This window comes from Phoenix dactylifera, chromosome 11 (assembly GCF_009389715.1).
Source record: "Phoenix dactylifera cultivar Barhee BC4 chromosome 11, palm_55x_up_171113_PBpolish2nd_filt_p, whole genome shotgun sequence".
NCBI classification, from domain to species: domain Eukaryota; kingdom Viridiplantae; phylum Streptophyta; class Magnoliopsida; order Arecales; family Arecaceae; genus Phoenix; species Phoenix dactylifera.
Window position 1 is genome coordinate 18267678 of NC_052402.1, and position 24504 is coordinate 18292181.

Genomic DNA, 24504 nt, shown 5'->3' on the forward strand with positions numbered 1-24504 from the left:
GGTTTGATAATAACCCGTATAACCACTTCACATTTGGATGCAACACTCTCAATAGCAAGGTTAGCCAAACCATACAAAGCCAGGCCGTTCACGCCGTACCGAACCGAACCTATCAAGAACTGGAATGGTTTGGACAGTCCGGACAGCTCAGCCCTTCTCCCTCTCTTAATCGACCTCTCCCTCCCTTGGTTGAATCATGTGATGGTGATGGCAATGGCAAACAGGCATGGCCAAACAGGTACGACTCTCGATCGACACTCTCTCCTTCCGCCTCTCCCCATCCCTCTTTCTCCCCTTCTCTTCAACCTCCTAGGGTTAGGGTTAGGGTTACAGTTTGCTCTCCCCCCTCCCTCCCTCCCTCCCTTTCTCTCCCCTCCCTTCCCCCTATCTTTCTCCCTCTCCCTCTTCCTCCATTTCCTTCTCCCTTTCCCCCTTCCTCTCCCTGTTTTAGTATATGGTCCGGCACAGTACGGACTTGTATCGTACCAAACTAATTGCCAGCTGGTATGAGTCCCAAAACAGGTTGAGTAAACCTTGCTCTAAAGCAAACAATTATCTTTTTAAATTTCGACAATGTGCTTGTAATGCATTTATAATATTAATTTGAGTGAAGAAAATTTTCCTCATTGATGCACTTTTATTGAGAAAATTATTTGCAGCACTGATTAAGTTACAAAGTTAAGTTCCCTAAGCCCACTAATGCTGGCTTGACAAATAAATATTCAAACACTCTCCCTTTATTGCGCCAATTTCCATAAGTTATCGATCCCTCAACAACACATGGCATGAAAAATTTCCATGCACACAAAACTAACTCGGTGTCTTTATGATCACTAAGCATTTCACCACTCCACTGGAAATTCTCTCTACCCCTATAATACTCCGGATTGGTAGTTTCCACAACCTATCTGAGGTTGAGCCCTAGGATTTGATGACAGACTTGGAAAGCCACCTGTAGATGCTTTATGCCCAAACATTCTGGATAATGCTTTGATCCTCTATCTTACCATGGTTGCTTGCACAAAGTTAGCTGATGTTTATTCCTTAAATACCATTATTGCTTCTTCCCCACCCTCTAGCACTTTTTTACTATGCTTCATCATCTTTTCACAAATTTGCTTTATGTGTCAATCAATAAGAGTAAAAAATTTACTATTTTGGTAATTGGCTCAGTTTGCTTATGCACTTACATATACTGACATAGTTTGAATGTGCACCACATCCACCTTTCTTTCTTGCTCAAGCCCTAGTTGGAGGGACTCTCTTTTATTCCTCCTCCCTTCGGCTCATAAATAGGCCTCCGCCATTAAGGCTAAGCAATCATGACTCTTCCATAAGTCCACTCTCGCACCACTTGTGCTCTCTTCTTCGCTCTCTTTTAGTCCCATCCTAAGCAAGAATGATTTGATCATTGGCCTTGGCAGGAATAAAAATCAACTTGAAGAGGAACGGAAGATCCATAGCAACTAAAGGTTTCATTTTCATTTCCTCCATTATCTCTTTTCAAGCTTTTGTTAATAAATTGCATTTTAGTATCTACGTTGCTCTAAACAAAGTGATATTGCACTAAAAAGGTTTATTTATTTTGGAGAAGAGTAAGACAATGGCCCATGACCTAACCCCAATCTGGTGTACCTTATTGTTTCTAAATTCTAATTCAAGATTAATAATAGAATAAATGTTACACCTTTACTTTGTTCCAACTCTTTTCCTCTCTCTCTCTCTCTTTATTTGTTCTATAAATGACCTACTTGAAAGACTGCTAGAAGGGGCATGCTCCAAGCTAGAAAGGAAAGATCTGTAAGGTAACATCCCTTGGAGCATGATAAAAGACTTGGGCATTTCATAAGCCATAATACATTGATGGTGATTGTGGACCTTGTTGTATTAATCATATTACTGCACTAGATCATGATAGCAAGAGATGACCCTTCATCGAGTGTGGATGATGGCAACTACAACTCAATAGGTCACATTTACTTAAATTTGTCATGTGTAGGAACTAGGCACTAGTTTCTCCAAGGTCAACCTTATGTCAATAGTCAACTGTAAAAAAAAAAAAAATAAGTCACTTATTTTAGCCATCTCAACATAGGGTTTTCATTACAGCTAAGGTTGCAGGCATATCAGGCACAATAACAATCCAGCTTGATCATGTTTTAAGATATAGATCCAGATCCAACCCACTAGTTGTTTCCAGTTGTTTTGGGCCTCCTTTTAGATAAGCTCCAGACTGGGTGGAAGTTTTTAAGGATAGATCCATCTTTTGTTAAATTAAAATTTTGAGTTAAATTAGTTCCAATTTCTAAATTTATGAAATCCATATCCTATAGGAAGTCAGGTTTTAATTTGATACATGCTTGACCCTCGGTTATTGAAGTAAAAGTTTTGTCTAAGTTAGGTTGGCTCCGGACATATTGGATCTACCAAATGAATATACACCCTTATTTATTGCTGACCTCATATTTGATGAAAATTGATTGAATTATGATGATGATTTTTAGGATAGCAAGGGCCCAGCAATAGCAACTACTTAGCCATTCAATCTAAGGAAGATATACAATTTGTCATCTTCTTGTATCCATCCATAAATATGTGCTTGGCATATCCACGCACACAGAAAAGAGGTATTTGTACCACATCATTAATTAGGTCTCAGGATTTCACTAGAATATCTAGGAGAAAGGCAAAACAAACTTCTACTCCAAGAATATTTGTGCAAAACTCATTCTTTTGTTCTCTAATAGATATTATATATGATTTTGATATTTGAAAATTAAGGGATTGATAATATGATCACTGGTGGCCTTTAGTTCATGGCCTTCTAATCCTTCCAATCAAGTTCCAAAACAAAATTAGCTCCATGAACATTTTGTGACCACTACCAAGACTTCAAAAGCTTCACACATGGAAATGAGGCTTTGATTTAGACTAATAGCTAGCATATAAAAATAAAAATAACTTGGAGCATCCGCCATATAGTTAAGATTAATCACATGAGTAAGAACAATTACATTGAATTATAAGGAATGTTTTTGAAGGTTGGTGAAGTCCGTGGTTAACAAGTTATCATTTCTTAAAAAAGCTAAACCATGTTGATCACACATAAAACCATTGGGCCCATATAAATGTTATTCTTATGTTATGCTTCCTTTTCACCCAGGGTGTTTATGAAGAAATTTAGCATCTTCAAATTTTATGGTCAAGTAATGGATATGCTAACTAGTCCTTCATTTTGGGATAGTATAGTTTCTATAAGAAATTATGGAACAATAGACAGGATTCTTATCCAATCAATCAATCTCTTTGTTACTTATATCATACTTATCATAATCAATTCCCTTTTTCAAATAAAGAATGCTAATCTCACTTGAAGTTTCCAATTCATCTTACCCAAAAAATGATTCTAAATCATAGTCTTTCCTTCACTGAATCAACTTTCAGGTTTTCTCACCCCTTATCCCATAGTCAAGAACTGCCATGTCTGTTATCCAAAGTTTCTCAAGTACACGTTTGTGTATCACATACGGTAAGAATTCAGTTTCTTTCACCAATTCGATGTTTTATATTAAGTAGGAAGAACCCTTCTTGATTATGGAAACTTGGAAAATAATAGAGCTATGCACCCGTGCAGTAAGGATCCAAGCACAAAGCTTGCAATCTGATGGAATTGTACTTACTGCTGTTTAATTATCTTTTTTTATTTTTGATGGAATAGCCGTTTTATATTTATCTTACGATGCAAAAACCTACGAGAAAATTATGAGACTTTATAAGAGCAGATACCGAGCATGCTTCAAAGAGTGGGATTACGAAGTACTTGCATCAGCTAAAGATGAGCTAGCAAAGATGAAGTCATGAAAAATGATATCTAAAAGGAAGAAGTTACAACTTGCAAGTACACCTATGTTAATGACCCCTTAGAACTAATAATTATGGAATATGAAAAGGTGGAGATTGGAGAACAAATTAAGATAGTTTGGTCATAAGCAATGATGGGGCAACCTAAACTAGGATGAATCCTGGATTTTTAATCAAAAGAAATTAACAAGAGTAAGATAAAGAAATCCAAAAGAGAGATTGGATCAAGCTTGCGACAAAAGTGTATATGGCTGTTAAAAAAAATATAAGGGTGATATAAGTTTTGTGAAACCATTTTTAAGTAGATAGGGTAGAAATCATCTGGTTTATAGTTACGTACGTTTACATTATTTATAGTGAAGGACACTGATTATCGATGTTTAGTAGAAAAATTGAAAGACGGATTCTTAAGTAACTGAAGAACTACTTTCTTACCATTTAATGCTTCAACCTTTTATAGTTGTATCGCATTTTGACCATGATTACCATAACGATCTTGATGCTAGCTCGTATAGGATCTCTGAATTTATTAAATTTATAGATTGCATTGTAATAAAACCTTCCGACTTCACAAGTTACTCCCAAAACAAAAAGTCAAAAGTTACTCAAGTTAATAAAAAGAATTATTATAATGTTTAAAGTAGGTATGCCATTTCGATACTGGGCCCCGTACCGGTGCTACCCTATTGCTATGTCGGTATGCCTGGTACAGAGGATGATTCGGCGTATTAAGTATCGGTTGCCCCCCGCAACGCTTACCAATACCAAACCAGTATAATACAGTATGTCCCATATTGTCGGTTCGGTATAACATGGTGTACCTTGGTTTGAATCCTGGCGCAAACGCAATACTATTTTGCTTGCTGCTTCCTGCATAACTTGATATTGGAAGCCATATTAGCCAAATTCTCCTACCCATGGTACTTCAATTTGAATGGATTTTTAATTACTTGCTAGGAACCTGATTCATTTTTCAAAATCAAAAGAAAAGAAACAATGAGAACAAAGCAGCAACAGCAGTAGCAATGTCATGTCGAAACATCATCAACTCAGAAAGGGCAGAATCATTTACATTTTTATTTGTGAACACTAGTTGTGTGAATTTTCAGAAAATAATGTTAAAGCTAGTTGAAAAATTGTGTATCATGAGCAAAAGTATTTATACATTGATCTTTCTTAAATATTGGACTTTCAAGATTATTATCCAAATGAACTTGTTGGATGTAGCATGCATGACCATCTTTGGTTCATATTCTCATTGGCAGATTAAAGATGTGCTAATGGAAAGCAATGGCTTTTGTAAATTGCCAATATTATGAATTATGAAAACAACAAACATCAAAAGGACCTTCAAAATTGATGTCAGATAAATCAACATTGTTTATTCAATAATAACTATTGTGATCATATATACACAAAACTATGTAGAAAGAACCATAAACCTAAAATAGTACCTATTTCATTCTACAATGAAATTTATACGAGTCTACCTATTAGAGAAAATCTAACCTTGCAATAGCATTCAATATAATATAAAGAAAAGAACCTACTTTCCTTTTCATTTTGTTTCCATTTTCTCCATCAATATTATGAATATAAAATCAAATCCACTGATGAAGAGCAGAAATGTGCAAAATTCTTATCAACATATGAACAAGAAAATGATCTAGAACAGACAAGTTTCATAAAAATCTAGAGTATTTCAGCAAATAAACAAACAAACAGAAAGAATGATAATAATCCATCTCCCCATTGGATCAATTTCATAATTCTTACCAGGCTGTGCCGTTCGCCAGCTTGGAATGCTAGCATCTGCTGACTCTGGCTCAAATGATATAGTTGAGACAGACCATTCACCACCATGGAGTAAGCACTCGACATGGCTCTATCAACCTCGTCCATGTTGATGCTCTCTGAACTTCTATTGACATCCATGGCTTCCCTTTCCTCCACTTGCAATGCTCCGTCCTTTTCTATAAACTTCCAAAAAAGGTCAAAAACTACAGAAAAGAAAAGCGAAAGCCTAGTTGGAAGTGAAGTCCTATTTGTGAAGGGTAAGGAAATAGTTTTGATAAGAACATATTCTGGGCTAATGACCAATGATTAGAAAGAGTAAATTTACTGAAGATGCAAACTCAATGCAGCTGGGCACCAGAAGAAGAAATAAGACAAGGTAGTGGCCGTGACAATGGTTGAAAAAAGAGTGTGAGATGAGAATAATTTTTAGAGAGAAGGGCCAAAACTGTCAAATCAAGCCTCCTCTAAGTTTCAGGCCTTTAGGGGATGTATTTCAATTAATTCTCAAACAGGCGGCATTAATGTGCATTATTATCTCACATGGACAGTGTAGAAAAATTAATGGTCAACTGAAGGAATCATGTATGGTGGATGTCTGGCTTACTTTTAATATCCATTGATATTATCACTTGCTAATTTATACCAGTGGAATCTTAAACACACTACCTCTTGTAACACCCACAAGCACTCCTTGGCAAAAGGTCCCTACAATGCTCAAGTAGAAAGAATTAATGTGAACTGTAAGAAATTGGCCAGGAATTTATCTATAATAATCCACTATTCAAGGGATCTTGTTGCATGCATTTTTACATAATTTAATATTCATACAAGGACCGAAAATATTAAAGTTGTTGTAGATGCACACTTAATGCAACTAGGTACCAAAGGGAGAAAGAAGACAATGTGGTGGCTGTGAGAATGTTTGAACGAGTGTGAGATGAGAATCCTTTTTAGGGAGATGGGCTAAAACTATCAAACCGAGCCTCTTTTAGGTTCTCCGGCTCTTTAGGGGATGTATTTCAATTAACGCTCAAACAAGGCCATTAATGTGCATTATGACATCCAGGCTGGAAAAGTGTATAAAAACTAATTGTCAATCAAAGGAATCATGTGTGGTGCATGTTAATTGGGCAGATAGTTATTTCGGCGAACAAGTTATTTTATATTATATTAACAAATAACAGCCATACTATAATAGGTAATATTTTATTTTCAAATAATCTCATTGAAATAAATTCTGGTAAATAACAGCAATTATAACAATTATAATAAGCAACAGCCATTTCAATAGGGATCATTATAATGGGGCTACTACAATGGTTTTAAGTTTTAACTAGTAACACAGTCTTGATTTGTGCCCAAGTCAGTGAGGACTTGTTAGTTGCATCTTAAAAATGAAAATCAAATAGGGCAAAGAAGAGGGAAGGAGAAGAAATTAAGATAGAAAAATGATGTTGTGATGCTCTAGAAGCAGATGAAGAAGAAGAAGTAGAAGTAGAAGACAGAAAGGAGGGGAAGGTATTCTATACTCATCAAATGAGAATTCCTTCCATACTTCCACAGGAGTAGGATGAAGAAAGGAAAAAAATATATATGTATACTTTTTATGCCAATACATACATCTATATTATTATGAGATCTATAAACCATGTGTAATGATGGTCGATCTAAGCATTCCAATCCACTTGTTGTATGAACCATTTCGGTCTGTTTGATGACAGTCATGATTCCAGCTTGACCAAGGATGAGGTGGATGCAGTGCTGGGCTGTGTCATGGTCAGGCTAATGAATTTATTTATGGAGATGGCTGACAAGGGGTTTGTCCCCAATGGTGGTTGTGCAGCACTAAATGGTCATTGCTTCACAAGCAAAAGTCCGGTAAAGACATGCACCTTCTGCCAGAAGGATATTTGTTGAAACAAAGTCGGCATCATCTCAAGGTTGACATGCCATCATGTCTTTCAACCGGAGTCCCTATAATGTGCTTGGTCAAATCTTACCCTTTTCATTGACTAAAGCACCGGATGTGAATAGGATGATGCAACCTGTTATTCTTCTCTTGCAAAGAAAGAATCTTAATGGTTTGATGGAGGGAACTGAAAGTTTAGTATAAATTGATGATGACCACAACGACAACAACAATAACAAACAGAGAGTGCAAGATCAAACTTGACATGTCCTGCAAAAGTCCCTTTGTCCAGCAAAGTAAGTTTTGCTGAGGTGCTTTCCATGAGAATGTAGAGTAGCACCTAATCTACTAAGTTTAGCACATATCACATGTAAGCTTTGAATGATAAAGAGGCATCAAATGGAAGCCAATTGTACTATTTATATTATGAAATTCCTGTAACCATTGTTGGTAATCCTCAATGCTCTTTCAAAGTTTCTAAATAAATTAATATGCTAAGCTGTCTTAGTTACCAAATATAGTTTTGTAAGGATATCATTGTACCAGCCCTCTGATTCTTTTCCCAGAGGGGGGAGGGGAGGAAGACTCAACTCAAATAAACTATTCAATTTCAAATACTTGGGAATGCACCATGCAGACTCAAAGCTAACCACTTACAAGGAGAGGAAGGATGCCCCTTTCTCATACTTGGAAGTACACAAATCTTTTCCCAAGAAAGATCCATGCCTATACTCACCAAGTTGATGTATCAAAGTTTAAAAGAAGGCATAAAACAATAAATCAGATAGTGGAACAAAAAATCAAGAAGCCTACAACCTCTAAAATGACAGTATAACCTTTAGATAGGAACACAAGTATCCTTACTCCAATTAACTAATGTGCTAGCTAAAACTTAATGATCTGGTTTCATATTTAACATATAGCATACTATAATCAGAAAATTAGATTTCCGAAATCAAAACATAAACGATGGAGCCGAAATTTCTGCAAAGGAGGGGTGAAGGAGTGTGTGCCTTATTTGCCCAGGGGGAGCGGAGGTGGGACGCGAGTCTTGTTCGGCAGGTATTCGGGGAGCACCTTGCTGAGCGCGTCCTGGCTCTGCCGATCTCAGAGGGGGAGGCAGTGGACAGGAGGGTATGGAGCAGGACAGGGAGGACGACTGTGAGAGTTCGAGACCTCTTGTCAATAGGTAGAGGGCCCTCAGCGCGACAGATGGACTGCGGCTGGATTTGAAGGATGCACATTCACCCCCGAGTGGCCTTGTTCCTGTGGAAGGTGGCTTGAGGGTGTTTACCTACTAGTGGGGTTCTGGTGAGGCGGGGAGTGAGGGTTCCTGCTGGATGTGGAGCTTGTCAGGCGACGGAGGAGACCATCTACCATGTTCTTTTTGGGTGCCCGAGAGCCAGTCAGATATGGAGATATGCTTCAGCTCAGCTTGACTAGAGGTAGATGTGGACGTCCACTGAGGAGTTCCTACGACATTTGGAGGCCTCGATCCGGGGGTCTGTACGAGAGGAGAGGGGGATTCGTGAAGCCTACCTGGCCTATCACTGCTAGCTGGAGAGGAATACACGGATTTTCGACGGCGAGAGCCTCCATCCGAGGATGGTGGCGGACCGAGCTCTACGGCATGCGGCGGAGATCACCGGCACTATTGAGGCTCCACCTACTGGGTTGGTCAGGGACATCTGGAGCCCCCATTCTGCTTCTGCAGCATCCAGGACGATATTAGTATCCTGGGTACCCCCACCTCCTGGCTTTCTTAAAGTGAACTTTGATGGCAGCGTATCAGCGGATGGGAACTGCGGAGGTGTGGGGATTTATTATTAGGGATCATGACGCCAGACTTGTGGCGGCAAGTGGACGGAGGATTTTTGACTCATCAGTGGTGACCGCGGAGCTTCGGGCGGCCTGGGATGGTGTCTCCCATGCGAGGCGGGTACTAGGTGCGAGTCGCATCCTTCTCGAGGGGGACTCGACCACGGTGATCGGGTGGATCCGGGAAGAGGGGTGCTCAGTTGAGGACCGGCCGCTGCTCCACGATATCCGCAGAGCTTTGGGGGAGGTTGTCTCCTACCAGGCCACGCACGAATATCGGGAGGCGAACGGTGCTGCAGATTGGGTTGCTTCCTTCGCAGCTCATCACTCGGGAGGCTTTTTTGGATAGACCACAAGGCTGTGCCTACGCCTTTGCGCAGCATTTTGTTTTCTGATTTTGTTGGCCATCTTCACACTCGTCAGGTGTGAGCCGCCGATGTACCAAAAAAAAAAGGAGGGGTGAAGTGTTGAGACTTGAGATTGTATCACATTCATCTCATCATAAGTTATCAAAAATAATAATATATTAAAAAATATTGGTTCAAATAATTGAAATTATAAATTTTAAATATTCTTATCAACTCAGCTCAACTAAGCCTTGATCCCAAACTAGTTGGGGTCAGCTATATGAAACCTTTTCCTCCATTTCACTCGGTTTAGGACCATACATTCTTAAAAATGTTTAGGTATCAAGTTCGTCCTTATTACTTCATTCCATATGATTTTCAGTCTATCTTGTCCCTCTTCGTTCTTTCTGCATGTATCAAATCACTCTTCGTATCGATGCATTCCTTGGCCTGCATTATACATGTTCAAACCATTTAAGTTGTCCTTCTCTCGATATGCCCTCAAGTAGTGCTACCTCGGCCCTTTTATGAATGACTTCATTTCTTAAAAAGTTCTATCTTTTTCTTGTATTACCCATATCTATCTCAATATTGCCATTTTGGCCACACTCATCTTGTGCATATGTTGCATTCTAACTATTCAACAATCTATACCAGAAAGCATACCTGGTCATATGGTTGTTCTATAAAATCTTTTCTTCAACTTGGAAGGTATCTTAGATCACATAGCATCTCAATTACACTTCTCATTTTTATTCAACCTATGTCAATCTTATGGATAACATCCTCTTCAATCTCCCCTTCTTTATGAATAATCAAATTCTAAATAGAAAAAACGATCACTCTTAGAAACTTCATGACCCTCAATTTTCAATCCACCTTCATGATCCTCAAATTTTAATTTACATAACTATATGGGTTACATGATACACTTTCTATTGAATATCTAATAAAAGATTTTTAATGATTTCAAAATCAATAACAAGTCATCCAAATTGAATATCCATACCGCTAAAAATGACCTATATTACAAAAAAAATACCTAGAAAACAAAATTTGCATATTTTTTATTGTCTCTAAGCTATGTATCAAGTGGATACCAAAATGAACCATATCAATTACACTAGTGTGCTGAAATGCATGATAAGATATATAAACTGAAAATCCACTTTGTTGATCATGATTTATGCATCTTAAAGACTTAAATTCACTAGTTTTTGATGATTAGATCATGTAAAAACATAGCACATGCCATTTAAATTATCATTCTTTGTAGCCCTTTGATGTTGAGGTTAGAGACACTAAAATGAATTTTGGATTCTAGGCATTATTTGTCATAAAGATCATGTTTAACAATTTGGATCTTCAATTTGCACAGTCCTTTATTAATTTGAATTCTTAAAAATTTTAAAGAATTACTCTAAAGTGTGCAATCCATCTCTTACTGGTTGGTTCCCTACAACTAAAGTGCACCATAGGTCAAGTTGCATGCTCCTGGAAATACATATAATTGAGTTGCTGTAGCTAAATTTATCATTTTTGAAAAGCTACAACTGCAAATGTTATTGTTTTCGAGTTGTAAGGTTGTAACTGAGAGCTATAAGTTCAAAGAAGCTGTTTGGTTGGACATAACCGTAGAAGATGCAATCACTTTGTAAATATAGTGCTGAGTTTTATCCCACTTACGAGTAATAAGTGACAATTACAACCATAAGCTTATTAACATTCTAAATACGTAGTTGAACATGATAACTTTATTTGACTAATAACCTAGAAATAACAACCAAATTCATCTTGGACATGAATGGCAAAATCATCCCATATGGATAAACCAGACCATACAAATCATCAAAGTTTGTTTATTTATGTATTAAACAAAATCAACACTTGCACCAAAATTCTCAAGTCAAACTCATAACTTTAGAAAAATCTATTGATCTATGAAGAGCCTACAAACAACAAATATATCAATATAACAAAAATTGGACAGCAAAAGGAAGATCATTTTCCGAATGAAAATATCTTTTTTAAATAACAATAACTTCGCAATGAGTATCAAGTAACAACATAAGATGTTTAAATATGTGTTTAGATATTATAACATATCCTCTGTTTTTCTACATGCACTCCATTATCAAACTCAACTACTTGTGCCAGAAAATGGATTCCTCTAACCTTATTGTAAGTGTAATATTCAATATTTAGAAGAAAAAAAATATTACATATAATACTAATCATCACAAATATCTGTACACGTGAAAAGTTATGTATCATTGCATAGTATATGCAAAAGTTTATATATTGCATTGAGACTTAAAAACCAATAATGACAGACAGAAGCAGATCGGTAGTAACACCTAGAAGGTAAAAGAACATCTTTTGGAAATTTCTTACTATCTTACAAATAAAAAGAATTGAGAACAAAGGAAACTTACATATAAATCTTAATAAATGTATATACTGCACATACCAACGCTACTGTTTACATAATGATGAGTTCTAACATAGTTATTCAATGATATTTTTTTGGAGTCATTTATCTATTTTCGCTACCCTGATAACTTCTAGGCAAATATACAGGATACGAATCTAAGTTTCAACTGTTTCTTTTTTCATTAGCTTCTGCACAACATTTGAGAGTTCCAATATCCTTCACCACGAATATTCCTATTCCAGCAGTGAAAATTTCCATCCATGATTCGGGAAAATGAATGAATACTTGTATTATGGCATCCTATATGGTCCTCAGCAACCAAATCCAGCCTACATCACATATCCACAACGATAAAAGAAGAAGAGGAAGAAGAAGAAGAAGAAAATCAAGGATCAGGGCATGACCTAGTTGATCTAAAAATAATAGCAAGCACAGATTAAAGCCACCGAAAGCCAGGCACCAAAATATGAATAGGTCTATGAAATACATGGATTTATGAACAAGTAATAGATAATTGGATTAACAGCTTGAGGCCGGATTAGAGAAGACGAAGAGCGACAGAACTGCAGAAGAGGGAGGGCTTGGTGAGGGAGAAGAGAGGAACTGGAGCATTCCAAAACTTATAAGTACTGAAGCTTGGATGGATCGCCAGCCGGAGCCAAGGATTGGATGCCTTGAGGTCTGTAGAAGAGGGGTCGAAGGGAGGAAGTTGTCCTTCGAACATTGTCAAGGAGAGATCTCTTCGCGATAGCTCCGAGGCTCCCAGAGAAAAGGAAGGCAGTAGTTCGACGCTGAAGAGGATGCCGGAGCTGTCCGAAGGTGGGAAGAGGCACTTTTCCAACTGCAGCCCTCAAAGGCGCAGCACCAGGCTTTTCGCCTCTAAATTTATTATATAATATTCTCTTAATAAATTTATTTTATAATAAAAATAATCACGCAAAACAATTTAAATTATTAAAAGTTTTAAAATTTTTATTTGAATTTTAATTTAGTATAACCAAGCCGTCGAATTTCGTTACATTGGCTATGAATTTCTGGCTGCCATGATGAAATTATCACATGATTGAAATTATCATATGATTATTCTCTTCTAATATATAAATTGATCACGGGATATTTTCGTCACCATAATTAGTTCAATAATCTAATTATATTAAATTAAAATTGAAAAAAAGAATAATTTTTTTTTTGCTTAAAAAGAGGAAGGGAAGGAAGAGACAAGCCCACCCCCGCAGCCCCCACTGGGCTTCCACCCAACTAGAAGAATGTTCGATGTGGTCAGAAATAACCATATGTTGGGCACCCCGGCTGGTTCTACTCATACCCTCCCCACTCGTGGGACCGATTCAGTTACCCCTTTGAGCTCCGGTACGAATACCACATGTAAGTACGTTACATCTGGCACCACCGAGGCTACCAGCAGAGCGATACGTTCTTCCAGACCCCGTATCCGAACAGAGAGCATCCGGTCTCCACAATTTAATCGACGTCCGTACATTTCGAACTCGAAACCACTTGGTTGGAAGTAAGGCCACGCTCCCACTGCGCTACCACCTCCATAGTAAAATTGTTTTTAATTAGTTCATAATATTTTTGCATGATATAATAGGTTGTTTACTTAATTTTTCTTCAAGTTGGCACCACCCGTTTCTATATTAGAGACTAATAAAGCCAAAACCTTGACTTTTGATTCTGTTTGTGGAATCTATTTGGTCAGATTATAGCCCGTTCTCTAAGGAAACTCCACCAAATAATTTTCATAAAAACAAACTTTTCGATCAACTAGAGTATCACAATCACCACAATCATGATTGTAATGATCTCTTTTTGAGCAACATTAATATTGCATGGCTTCAGCCATTTGTTGCATAATTACTGATTGCATGGTTGAGATGGATTTCCAACTGATTCTTCCTTCTCAGGTGACCGCACGAAGCAAATTGTCGCGCCAAGTGTTCATCACATTAAGATGAAGCCTCCAGGCTTATTCTTCAGGTCATATACAGGATTGTTACAGCATGCGAATATTATAGAAACCAAATTTCCTATCAATGAAATTTCGGGCAGCAGAGAACATAAGAGGGAAATAATTGGGAGAATTATTCGATCGTATTGAAAGGCCTGTATATAATTTTATTAAAATAATTGCTTAACTTTCTATGTAAGTCCTAAGATTTACATACCCATGACTTAAAACCAAAAAATGCAAAATCATCTCGAACCGAACAGTTCCGGTGTAAATCCGTTCATTTTACACCGTACTAGTTTCATGGTTTCATGGCTTACCAGTACAAGTTCCGACTTCAAAAACAATTCGTTGCCGAAGCCACAGAAGAAGAGAGAGAGAAAGCGAGCGGAAAGAAAAAAGAGAAGAAGAGGTCATAGTTCTCCTCCCCTTCCCCGCTGCCGAAAAACTGATACGGTGCCCGGTACCAGCACAATAGACCTCACTTAAAACAACAAAGAAAATAAAAACTAATACCAAATAAATAAAGAAAAAAAATAAGAAACTGATCTAACCATGCCTGCTTGGGGCTTTCCTTAAGAGAACAGGGGTATGCATCACCTCATCTCTCTCGACAGCTCCACTAGCCGCTCTGATCTAGAATTCCTCCATTGACGCTAAAAGGACATATTGGATTCCTTGGCATCAAACAAACAGAAATAATAAATGCAACTTAAAAACACACAGGCTGCCATGAAATAACCAAGCACCTGAAAGCTCGTGGTTAAATAAGATCTGTGGTTCCACCAAATCATAGCATGGTTCGCTGGAAACAAACTATTCAGTAGCTAACATTTCCAACATGTCCAGAACTGTTTTGACATATGGCAAAAACAAACTCCCAAAATGGAATTCAAAACCTTACGAGCTCATGAACAATGTTGGACATCAAAAATAGCAGCAAGCTTAGCTCGTAACACTGAATCAGGAAAAACACAACGAAGTCCCAGCAAATACCAAGATTGTAACTGAAAAACAACTACTTGAAAACCCTTGAAAGTTCATCATTTGATAGAGAATATAATTCTAAAACCCGTCCAGAGGTTGAAATTCAAAATCACAACCATGAAGCATACAGATGGAAAAGAGGCTTCATCGCTTCTTGGAAACACCAACAGTCTTTCCCCTCCTTCCAGTAGTCTTGGTGTGCTGACCGCGAACTCTTAGACCCCAGTAGTGACGTAGACCACGGTGGTTCCTGCAGCAACAAATAAATGTATCCCATGAAAACTTCATGCACAGGCACATGCAACATATAATATTCATAAAAATCTGATTAGGATTTTGCAATTTCTGCCCAATGATGAATAAAGTACAACATGGCCTTGCATTCTCTTTCCTTGAAAAATGTCTCATTTACGAGAGGCGTTCAATGATGCAACTTCCGCACAGCAATGTACACTTTAAATCACCATGTCCTCACATCTCTACATCCAAGCACCATCACATATATATCTTGACAAGAGCAATTAACAGACCATAATACTCTTAATTTGGCAATCATCTACAACAAAATATATTTCAAAAACACTCACTGCTCCTCCTTCCACCCCCCATTACTTATAACCTTGTCTTCAGACATCTGAGATCATTCAAAGCAGTTAACATGTGTTCTAAAATCTAGAATGCCTCGAATTCATCCACAACACTTCTTTTTATTTCACTTCTAGTTCCCCCTCCTGAAATAGATCTTACCTCACAATCACTCCATGTCAATGGCCAAATCTACCGAAGAGGTGCAGGTTTTCTACTTTCCACGAAACTCAACCACAAATTGATGTCCTTCAAAAACAACTGAAAATAAAAAAGGTATTTTTGCGTAAATACCCTTCATATTCTCATCAGACACTTGTTTTGTATGTATACCCTTTTTTTCTTTTTCTTGTGTATCTGCCCATGCCATCTAACACCGTTAAGAAGTTAACGGTTTAAAATTGAAATGATAAAAATACTCTTAGTGAGTAAACATGCAAAAAGAAATATTTATAAGGGTATACATGCAAATAGCAATTTTGGAGAGTATTCATGCAATTTCATATATTCAAAAGGGTATACACGCAAAAAAAATTCTTGAATTTTTGCATAACTACCCTTCTAAATATTGAAATTTGCATGAATGTCCTCAAAATTAATATTTACGTGCATGCCCTCACAAAATACTATATTTGTATGAATACTTTTGACATAGCGATTCAGCTAACATGATTAGCCAAAATCATATTTATTTAAATTAAAAATTAATTAAAATTATGAAAGTATCTTTTTATTTCTGAAGCGGGTAACATGTTAACAAGCCTCACTAGAAACTAATATCTCTAGAAATTTTCCAATCTCTCTCGACCCTCTCTTTCACTTCTGCATTCAAAATCGAAACTATACATTTGACTCCCTTATCCACCATAGACAGACCTTCATTATATCTTTTTTTACATGAAGATGGTCATGTCTTGCCTTTAGCTTTATGAATTATTTAAAGAAAAGTGTTGTAAGAGATTTGCAGCATTTATCTTTTAGTGTATGAGATTTGCAATGTTTATCTTTTAGAATTGACAAATTTCTCATGTGTACACAATGTAAGGGGTAGCCTTCTACCACATGGTCGCCGAGTTTTTTAATAAGTCTGAAGGATTTGAAATCCTTTAATGATTTTGTTTGGGAAAGATTGATGTTCTTCTACCCATGAGCACAGCAGTAGCAAGATAACTTAATCAATGCAATCTATCGGGTGCCTTTTAAGAGTTTTTAATCCTTTTCTATATTCTAATACATGCCTTCATATGTGATCTATAACAATAAATATTATAAGCTATGTTTCAATGAAATAAAATATAGTGGTTGTCATAAATGAAGAATAAGGTAGAATAATTCCATGATTGGTGAAAGAACTTCTATAACTCTTTTTGTTATCTAATTATCGAATCAATCTTTTTCTTAAGCAATATTTTTATGAAAAATATTAAGGAGCATGCACTAGACAAATCCGAGTGTTAAAACAAGGTGAAATAGAAAAAAAAATATTTTTACTTTTTTGCAAGTAAACCCTTCTAAATATGTAAAATTGTATGAATACCCCCACAAAGTATTATTTGCATATATACCCTTACAAATATTTTTTTTGCATATCTACCCATTAAGGATATTTCAATTATTTTTAATTTTAACCGCTAATTTCTTGATGGTGCTAGATGGTATGCGCACATATGCAAGAAAAAAGAAAAATGAAGCATATACATGCAAAACAAGTATTTTATACAAGTATACATGCAAATATCAATTTTAGGAAGGTAATAATGCAAATTTTAATATTTAGAAGGAAATGTATGCCAAAAACCCAAATAAAAAAGCAGGTTCTTACAAGGCTCTTGGGAGATTTCAATGACTAATCAAACATGGAAATCTAGAAATTACAAAATCCTATTGGTTCAAATTTCCTCATACTCATGGTCCGGTCTCCTCATCCAAGTCTCAAGTTTTAAGCTCCACAACTTTCATCCGTTGAAGATGTATTCAAAAATGATTCTAGAATAATGAACTCTAGTGCAAATTTGTTCAAACGAACAATCAACAAACTATATAGGGTATAGATCAGACAGCACAGTTTTCAAATAGAATAATATTGCCATAACATGCAAATGCATGATGATAAAATCGCTGAAATCCATCAAATTGTTAATACTGACCTCTTGTGCATCTTGAGCCACTGAAAATTCTAAATACACTAGCCACATGTTAAACCTAAAATCTCATGCAAAAGCCTTGGTGAACCACAATAAAAAAAAAACATAAGGTCAAAAGCTAAGTTTTTCTTGGTTATTTGCAGTGTTAGAGAAAATACGAGATATTCATGTTCTATGTAAAAGACTATTCTAAGAGAAAACAAAATTCTAAAAAGTTGAAACTTGATTTTTGAGATGCTACAAGGTTTTCAAAATAATAGGAAGTGCGAGAAACTGTTAATACCTAAAAAATCCATAAACTAATGGAAGCAATGAAAAACAAGAAACAAAAACATATATAAGCTGTACATAAGCTTGCAGCAACATCAACTTAAAGATTTCAATAGTTCCCCACCTGATCTTCTTCAGGCGCTCAAGGTCATCCCTCAGCTTCATGTCCAGGGCATTTGAAACCACCTGTGAGTACCTACCATCCTTATAGTCCTTCTTTCTGTTCAGAAACCAATCTGGGATCTTGAACTGACGGGGATTTGCCACGATTGTCATAAGGTTCTCAAGCTCAGCAGCTGAGAGCTCCCCAGCCCTAAATAAACATTTGGCCAAATATTATCAATTGAAGGGTCAAGAAATGAAAGATTATACGAGAGCCACAAGGTACAGATCAATTGGCTGACTTTACTTTAATAGGAGGGAAGGAGAATACCAATATAATGGCACATGTGTTTATTAAAAACAAAGTCAAAATGACAAGAATTCATGAATAAAAATCTATGGTTTCACATGATCATGGAGTCCAGTTCTCTACCTTAACCAATTGCAATTTGAACCAACCACGTAAATGAGAGCCATAAAATGATCAAGAGTTCAAAGCTTGGATTAAAATTATGATTTTGCTTTTCCAAACAAAACCCTAAAACTAAGATACAAAGCAAAACTCAAAGATATAGAAATAAGGAAGACAGCTCACGAAAAATTTAATTCATCACATGAACAAAATATTTTATACTTCGAATGTGATCCTAATAAGGAAAAAATATTAAACGGGCGGAGATAAATGTTACAGCCAAACAGTCCAGAGCAAAACTTCTTGTCGTGAACAATGTAAAAATTCCATACAAATGGGACAACAACCCTGATGTTCACATGCTGAAAAAAACCGAGATAAAATGCCTAAAAAACAAAGAGGGCAGACCGTAAAGAAACAAGACCTCTACTTCAAAATCCATCAAATAAATTAAACGTTTAAAATACCGAAAGCATCCAAAATATAAGAAAATCAAAAGTATCGCAGCAAAATGCTTTCATGCTCAAATATGAACCAAAAAAAAAATCCCATCTTGGTACCAGTAATAGCGACAATCAGACTCAAATACCAACATGCTATATCAAAGCCATTAAATACAGATCACTGACCCCAAAATCTCCATTTAAAAGCCATCTAAATCAAATAAAACTTTCAAAACTCAGAAATTAAATCGTAATCATAGGAGCTGGTTCAGTCCCAAACAAATTACTTATACAAAAAAAGGCGTTAAAAAGAGGGGATGGCGGCAGGGCACCTCTTGTTCATGTCGACGTCAGCTTTCTTGCAGACGATGTTGGCGAAGCGGCGGCCGATACCCTTGATGGAGGTGAGGGCAAACATGATCTTCTGTTTACCATCCACGTTCGTGTTGAGCACACGAAGAATGTGCTGGAAATCCTCGTTCACGATCAGAGACTGCGATCCAAAAACCCCACAGAAAATTACCAAACATAGTGCAAAAATCACAAAAAAAAGAGCGATCCTAGGTGTATATCTGAAGGGAATAGAAGGGATTTGCGAAATGGACTGACCATGGCGACACGGATTCCTTATTTTCGGCGGCGGAAGGAGGAGAGGGGAAGACGGCGATGGAGGGAAGCAGAGGCAAAAACCCTAACGCTAGGAAAGACCCGCGGTGTGAGGAGTGCTTAAAGACCCTGTTACACTGCTCCGTGGAACAACTTAATTAAGTGGGGCTCGCCGGTGAAATGATTGGACGCCTATATATCCATCTTGTTATGGGCTTTGTCAGGCGGATTTTGCCAAATAAAAAAACACAAAAAAAAACATAAACAAGAACAAAACACAACTACTAACTACTGATCACTGATTTTGCAAGACAAGGATCAGCTTTTTCTTTTATTCAAAACAAAAACATGGAAAGCCCTAAAGATTTTGGCAATGAATTTAATCTAGTATATGTTAAATATTCAATATATATATATATATATATATATAGATATAGATATATGCGGATAGAACTATCAAAAAATACATATAATATGCATCATTTTCCAAAAAATAATTAAATAATTATTTATATAATTATTTTTAAAAATAATAAGCTGCCGATGTACTTATCTTTATTTTTTTCACTTTCATGCCTCCCATTAGCTTCTTTCTTCATCCTAATATCTTAACAGAATATACATTTATTAATTTAAATTTTATTTTTGAATTTTATTTAATATTAAAATAACTTTGTATCTATATCTTACAATATATATAGGATTGATAACCTACTCTCTGTTATGGTATATCAATTTACCCATTTTTCATTGGATAAAAAATATCTTTACTTTATATAACTCTTAAGAATATTTTATGTCTTTTTACAATTCCACATTATGACAATAACTCACCCTCTCAACCCCCAATTACTACTCTCTCCCTCTCTCTCTCTCTCTCATATATATATATATATATATATATATATATATATATATATATACATATATATATATACATATACATATATATATATATACATATACATATACATATATATACATATACATATACATATATATACATATACATATACATATATATATATATACATATACATATATATATATATACATATACATATATATATATATACATATACATATATATATATATATATACATATACATATATATATATATATATATATACATATACATATATATATATGTATGTATGTGTATATATATATATATGTATGCATGTATGTATGCATGCATATATACATACATACAAACATACATACAAACATACATGCATGCATACTGTTACGGGGGAACTTAGCCACCATGCCCCACGTGACCGGCACGCGCGCCCAGAAAGACTACGGCTGCCCCTTGATCCAGCAATCCGACCTCGGGTCGGATATCTTCGGCTCCGCAGTCCGACCCCGAGTCGGCTGCCCCTTGATCCAGCAATCCGACCTCGGGTCGGATATCTTCGGCTCCGCAGTCCGACCCCGAGTCGGTTGCCCCTTGATCCAGCAATCCGACCCCGAGTCGGTTGCCCCTTGATCCAGCAATCCGACCTCGGGTCGGCAATCTCTTGACAACAACAGACTGTTCTCCTGAGGCACGCCGCGGCCCCTGCTCCACTACTCCCTGCAACGGCCGAATCCGGCGCTGCCCCACGATCCCCTGTAACAACCGTACGAAGCGGAGCTCCACTACGCCCTGTCATGGCCGTACCCGGCGCTGCCCCACGACGCCCTGTAACGGCCATGTCAGTGGCAACCCCATCGTGCCACACGATGACCAATCCCCAGAAAAACCCCCCAGCCTGATATATATGGGGCGGGGGGAAGGGGGAGGGTGAGCAAGATTCTCCATAGCATCATCTTACCTGCTACCTCTCCTTCTCCTTCGATTCCCTCTAACTTGATCGTCGGAGGGCCCCCACTACCCCAGGAGTGGTGCGAGGCTTGCTTGCAGGTTTTCCGGCGGAAGGTGGAGCGCAACCAAAGCAATTCAAAGGGAACCCCGTTCACACCGCTGTGCCAATCGTTCTCGGTTTGGACCCCCAGCAACAGTTGGCGCTAGAGGAAGGGAACGGATCTCAGAGCGATCGTAATGGCACGGCGAGGTGGTCGTGGAGCTTCCAATGCTTCCGGTCGCGGGGCCTCTCGCGCCACTCGCCGGGAGGCCGCTGCATCTCCAACACGCTCTCAGCAACACTCCACCGCCCCACCGCCCATTCAGATAGTCGAAGCCGCCCAGTTCGACCAGCTAACCCAGCAGGTTCGCACCCTCCGCGGAGGCGGTGCAGAATCTGCAGGGTGCGATGTCCCGGGCGCCGCAGCGGGCTTAGGAGCCACTGCTGCCTGAGCGTTCGCCTGTCCTCCTCAACCCGCGCTCCTTCCTCTCCCATGGGGAGGAGCGCCGGCGCGAGGAGGATTCTCGAGCACGCTCCATTCTGCCGGAACCTTCCCACCGGAGCTGCGCGGGGTACGAGAGGCGGGCCCGGGCGCGTTCCCAGACCCCCCAGTCCTCGAGGAACCCGCGCTCCAGTCGGTCCCCCTCTCGCCGCTCCTTGTCTCCCACCCACCGGTCGCGCTCCCTGGACCGGCGGGTGGACGATCTTTACCGACAACTCCAGGTCCTGAAGGGCCATTCCAAAGATCCCTTCGCCGACTTAGAGATCTCCTCCCAGCCGGCGCTCGCCTCGAGGATCCTGCGGACCCCGAATCCGCCGGGGTTCAAAATGCCGGCGATCGATCCCTATGACGGGGCGGCGGATCCACGGGATCACGTCGAGAGTTTCAGGACCCTTATGCTCCTCCACGGAGCATCAGATCCCCTTCTCTGCAAGGCTTTCCCGGCAACCCTCCGTGGCCCGGCGAGGGCATGGTTCGCCGGGCTGGAGGCTGACTCAATCCGGTCCTTCGACCAGTTCACTCGCCTCTTCATCACTCATTTCGCCGTCAGTAGCCGGCGGCGACTGGTCTCCGACTCCCTCTTTGATGTCCGGCAAAACGAGGGAGAAAGCCTGCGGGATTATCTTACCCGCTTCAACAGGGCTAACGCTGGAGGTCCGGAACCTGAGTCAGGAGGTAGCTCTTTCAGCCCTGAAGCGTGGCTTCCGGAAGGGCAGACTCACCTTCTCCCTGGACAAACGCCTACCGCGGAGCTTCCCAGAGCTGTTGTCCCGGGCGAACCAGTATGCGGACGCCTCCTCGGCGTCCGCCCACCGGAGCAAGGAGGCCGCCGAGATCCCTCAAAAGCTTGGGAAGAAAAGGCGGAAAGAGGCACGCCAGAGGAGGAGCCCGACGCCTCAGCGTCGGCGCAGAAGCCCGTCGCCGGCGAAGAACCATGGCGCCCCACGCCCTCGTTCTCCGCCCCGACGTTTTCACCGGTACACCCCTCTCCTAACCCCCTGGGCCCAAATCCTTATGGAGATCAAGGGGCGGGAGGACCTCCCGGCCCCGAGACAGATGCGGAGGATCCCTGGGAAGAGGCCCTCCCGGGCGTACTGTGAGTACCACCGAGACCACGGCCACGACACGGAGGACTGCTTCCAGCTTCGGGACGAGATCGAGGCTCTCATCCGCCGGGGGCGTCTCGGTCGATATGTGAGCGACCGACGTCCCCCCGCAGACCCGCGTCCGGCCGACCCGGCCCCTCCGGAGCCTCGGGAGCAGAATCGACCCGTTGCGGGCGTGATCCACACTATCACTGGGGGCTGCCCCCGGCCCGTGAGGAACTCAGGGGGCTCGACGGAAGCGTCAGGGGCGGCCGTCGCAAAGAGGCAGAGGGTCGGCAATGTAATCACCTTTTGTGATGAGGATGTAAAGGGGGTTCAGACCCCCCACGATGACGCCATGGTGATCTCCCTCACTATGGCAACTATGATGTAAGGCGTGTTCTTGTGGATAGTGGAAGCTCAGCTGATATCTTGTTTTACGAGGCCTTCCAAAAGATGGGCTTGTCCAGACAATTGTTGCACAAAATATCCACCCCCCTCATAGGATTCACCGGTGACGCTGTCCCGGCGGAAGGTGTCGTTGAGCTGCCTGTGACTGCGGGCGTCGCACCCGCAGAAGCCACGGTGCGACTCGGGTTCTTGGTCGTCCGTGTTCCTTCGGCCTACAACGCTATCCTCGGACGACCCGGACTGAACGCCCTTCGCGCGGTGGTCTCTACGTACCACTTGCTCATGCGGTTCCCCACGGTGGTCGGGATCGGGGAGGTCCGAGGCGACCAACCGACCGCACGGCAATGTTTCCTAGCGACCCTCAAAGGGAAGAAGCCCGCAGAAGCCCTAAGCGTCGAGTCCCTTGATGCCAGAGACGAGGTGGCCTTGCGGCAGGGGGAGCCGGCCGAGGGTGTGGTCGAAGTTCCCCTCGAGGAAGGCCGCCGGGACCGGGTGGTCCGGGTCGGCGCCAATCTCGACCCGGGAGCTCGGGCCCGGTTGGTGGAATTCCTCCGAGCCAATGCCGATGTATTTGCCTGGTCGGCGGCCGATGTACCTGGGATCGACCCGGAGGTCATTTCTCACGCCCTCAACGTCGACCCAACCCACCGGCCAGTGAAGCAGAAGAAGAGACACTGTGCCCCGGATCGGATCCGGGTGGTCGACCAGGAGGCAGACAAACTCTTGGAGGCAGGATTCATAAGGGAGGTGAGTTACCCGAGTGGCTGGCAAATGTTGTACTTGTCCGGAAGGCGAGCGGAAAGTGGAGGATGTGCATCGACTATACCGACCTGAACAAGGCGTGCCCTAAGGATAGCTTCCCGCTTCCGCGGATAGACCAACTGGTCGACGCGACTTCCGGATATCAGCTGCTGTCTTTCATGGACGCCTTCTCCGGTTACAACCAGATAATGATGGCCCCACAGGACGAGGA

The 24504-nt window shown here is 40.1% G+C and overlaps 2 protein-coding genes across 3 annotated transcripts in view; both read right to left on the minus strand.

Moving 5' to 3' along the window:
• The window catches only part of LOC103722457, a 42757-nt gene extending 29722 nt beyond the window's left edge, over nt 1–13035 (minus strand). Inside the window, exon 1 of one of the 2 annotated variants that reach the window (XM_039131813.1) lies at nt 5638–13035. In XM_039131813.1, coding sequence (XP_038987741.1) covers nt 5638–5796 — 159 coding nt within the window. In that variant the 5' untranslated portion in view covers nt 5797–13035. The remainder of the gene's footprint in view (nt 1–5637) is intronic. The other variant, XM_008813023.3, reaches the window with a different exon arrangement.
• Nucleotides 13036–14892: 1857 nt separating this feature from the next.
• LOC103722458 (40S ribosomal protein S18) lies at nt 14893–19827 on the minus strand. Its single transcript, XM_008813025.4, has 4 exons — nt 19685–19827; nt 19408–19568; nt 18243–18431; nt 14893–15369 (listed from the first exon to the last, which is right to left on the minus strand). The coding sequence occupies exons 1-4, from the start codon at nt 19685–19687 to the stop codon at nt 15264–15266; spliced, it is 459 nt and encodes a 152-aa protein (XP_008811247.1). The 5' UTR covers nt 19688–19827; the 3' UTR covers nt 14893–15263.
• Nucleotides 19828–24504: the final 4677 nt, after the last annotated feature.

Excerpts from the sequence above, each read along its gene's own strand:
- LOC103722458 (XM_008813025.4), bottom strand. Across the intron at positions 18,432-19,407 it reads GACGTCGACATGAACAAGAG|GGCTGGGGAGCTCTCAGCTG; the intron begins GTGCCCTGCCGC and ends ATGTTTATTTAG. Across the intron at positions 15,370-18,242 it reads GAGCGCCTGAAGAAGATCAG|GAACCACCGTGGTCTACGTC; the intron begins GTGGGGAACTAT and ends TTGTTGCTGCAG.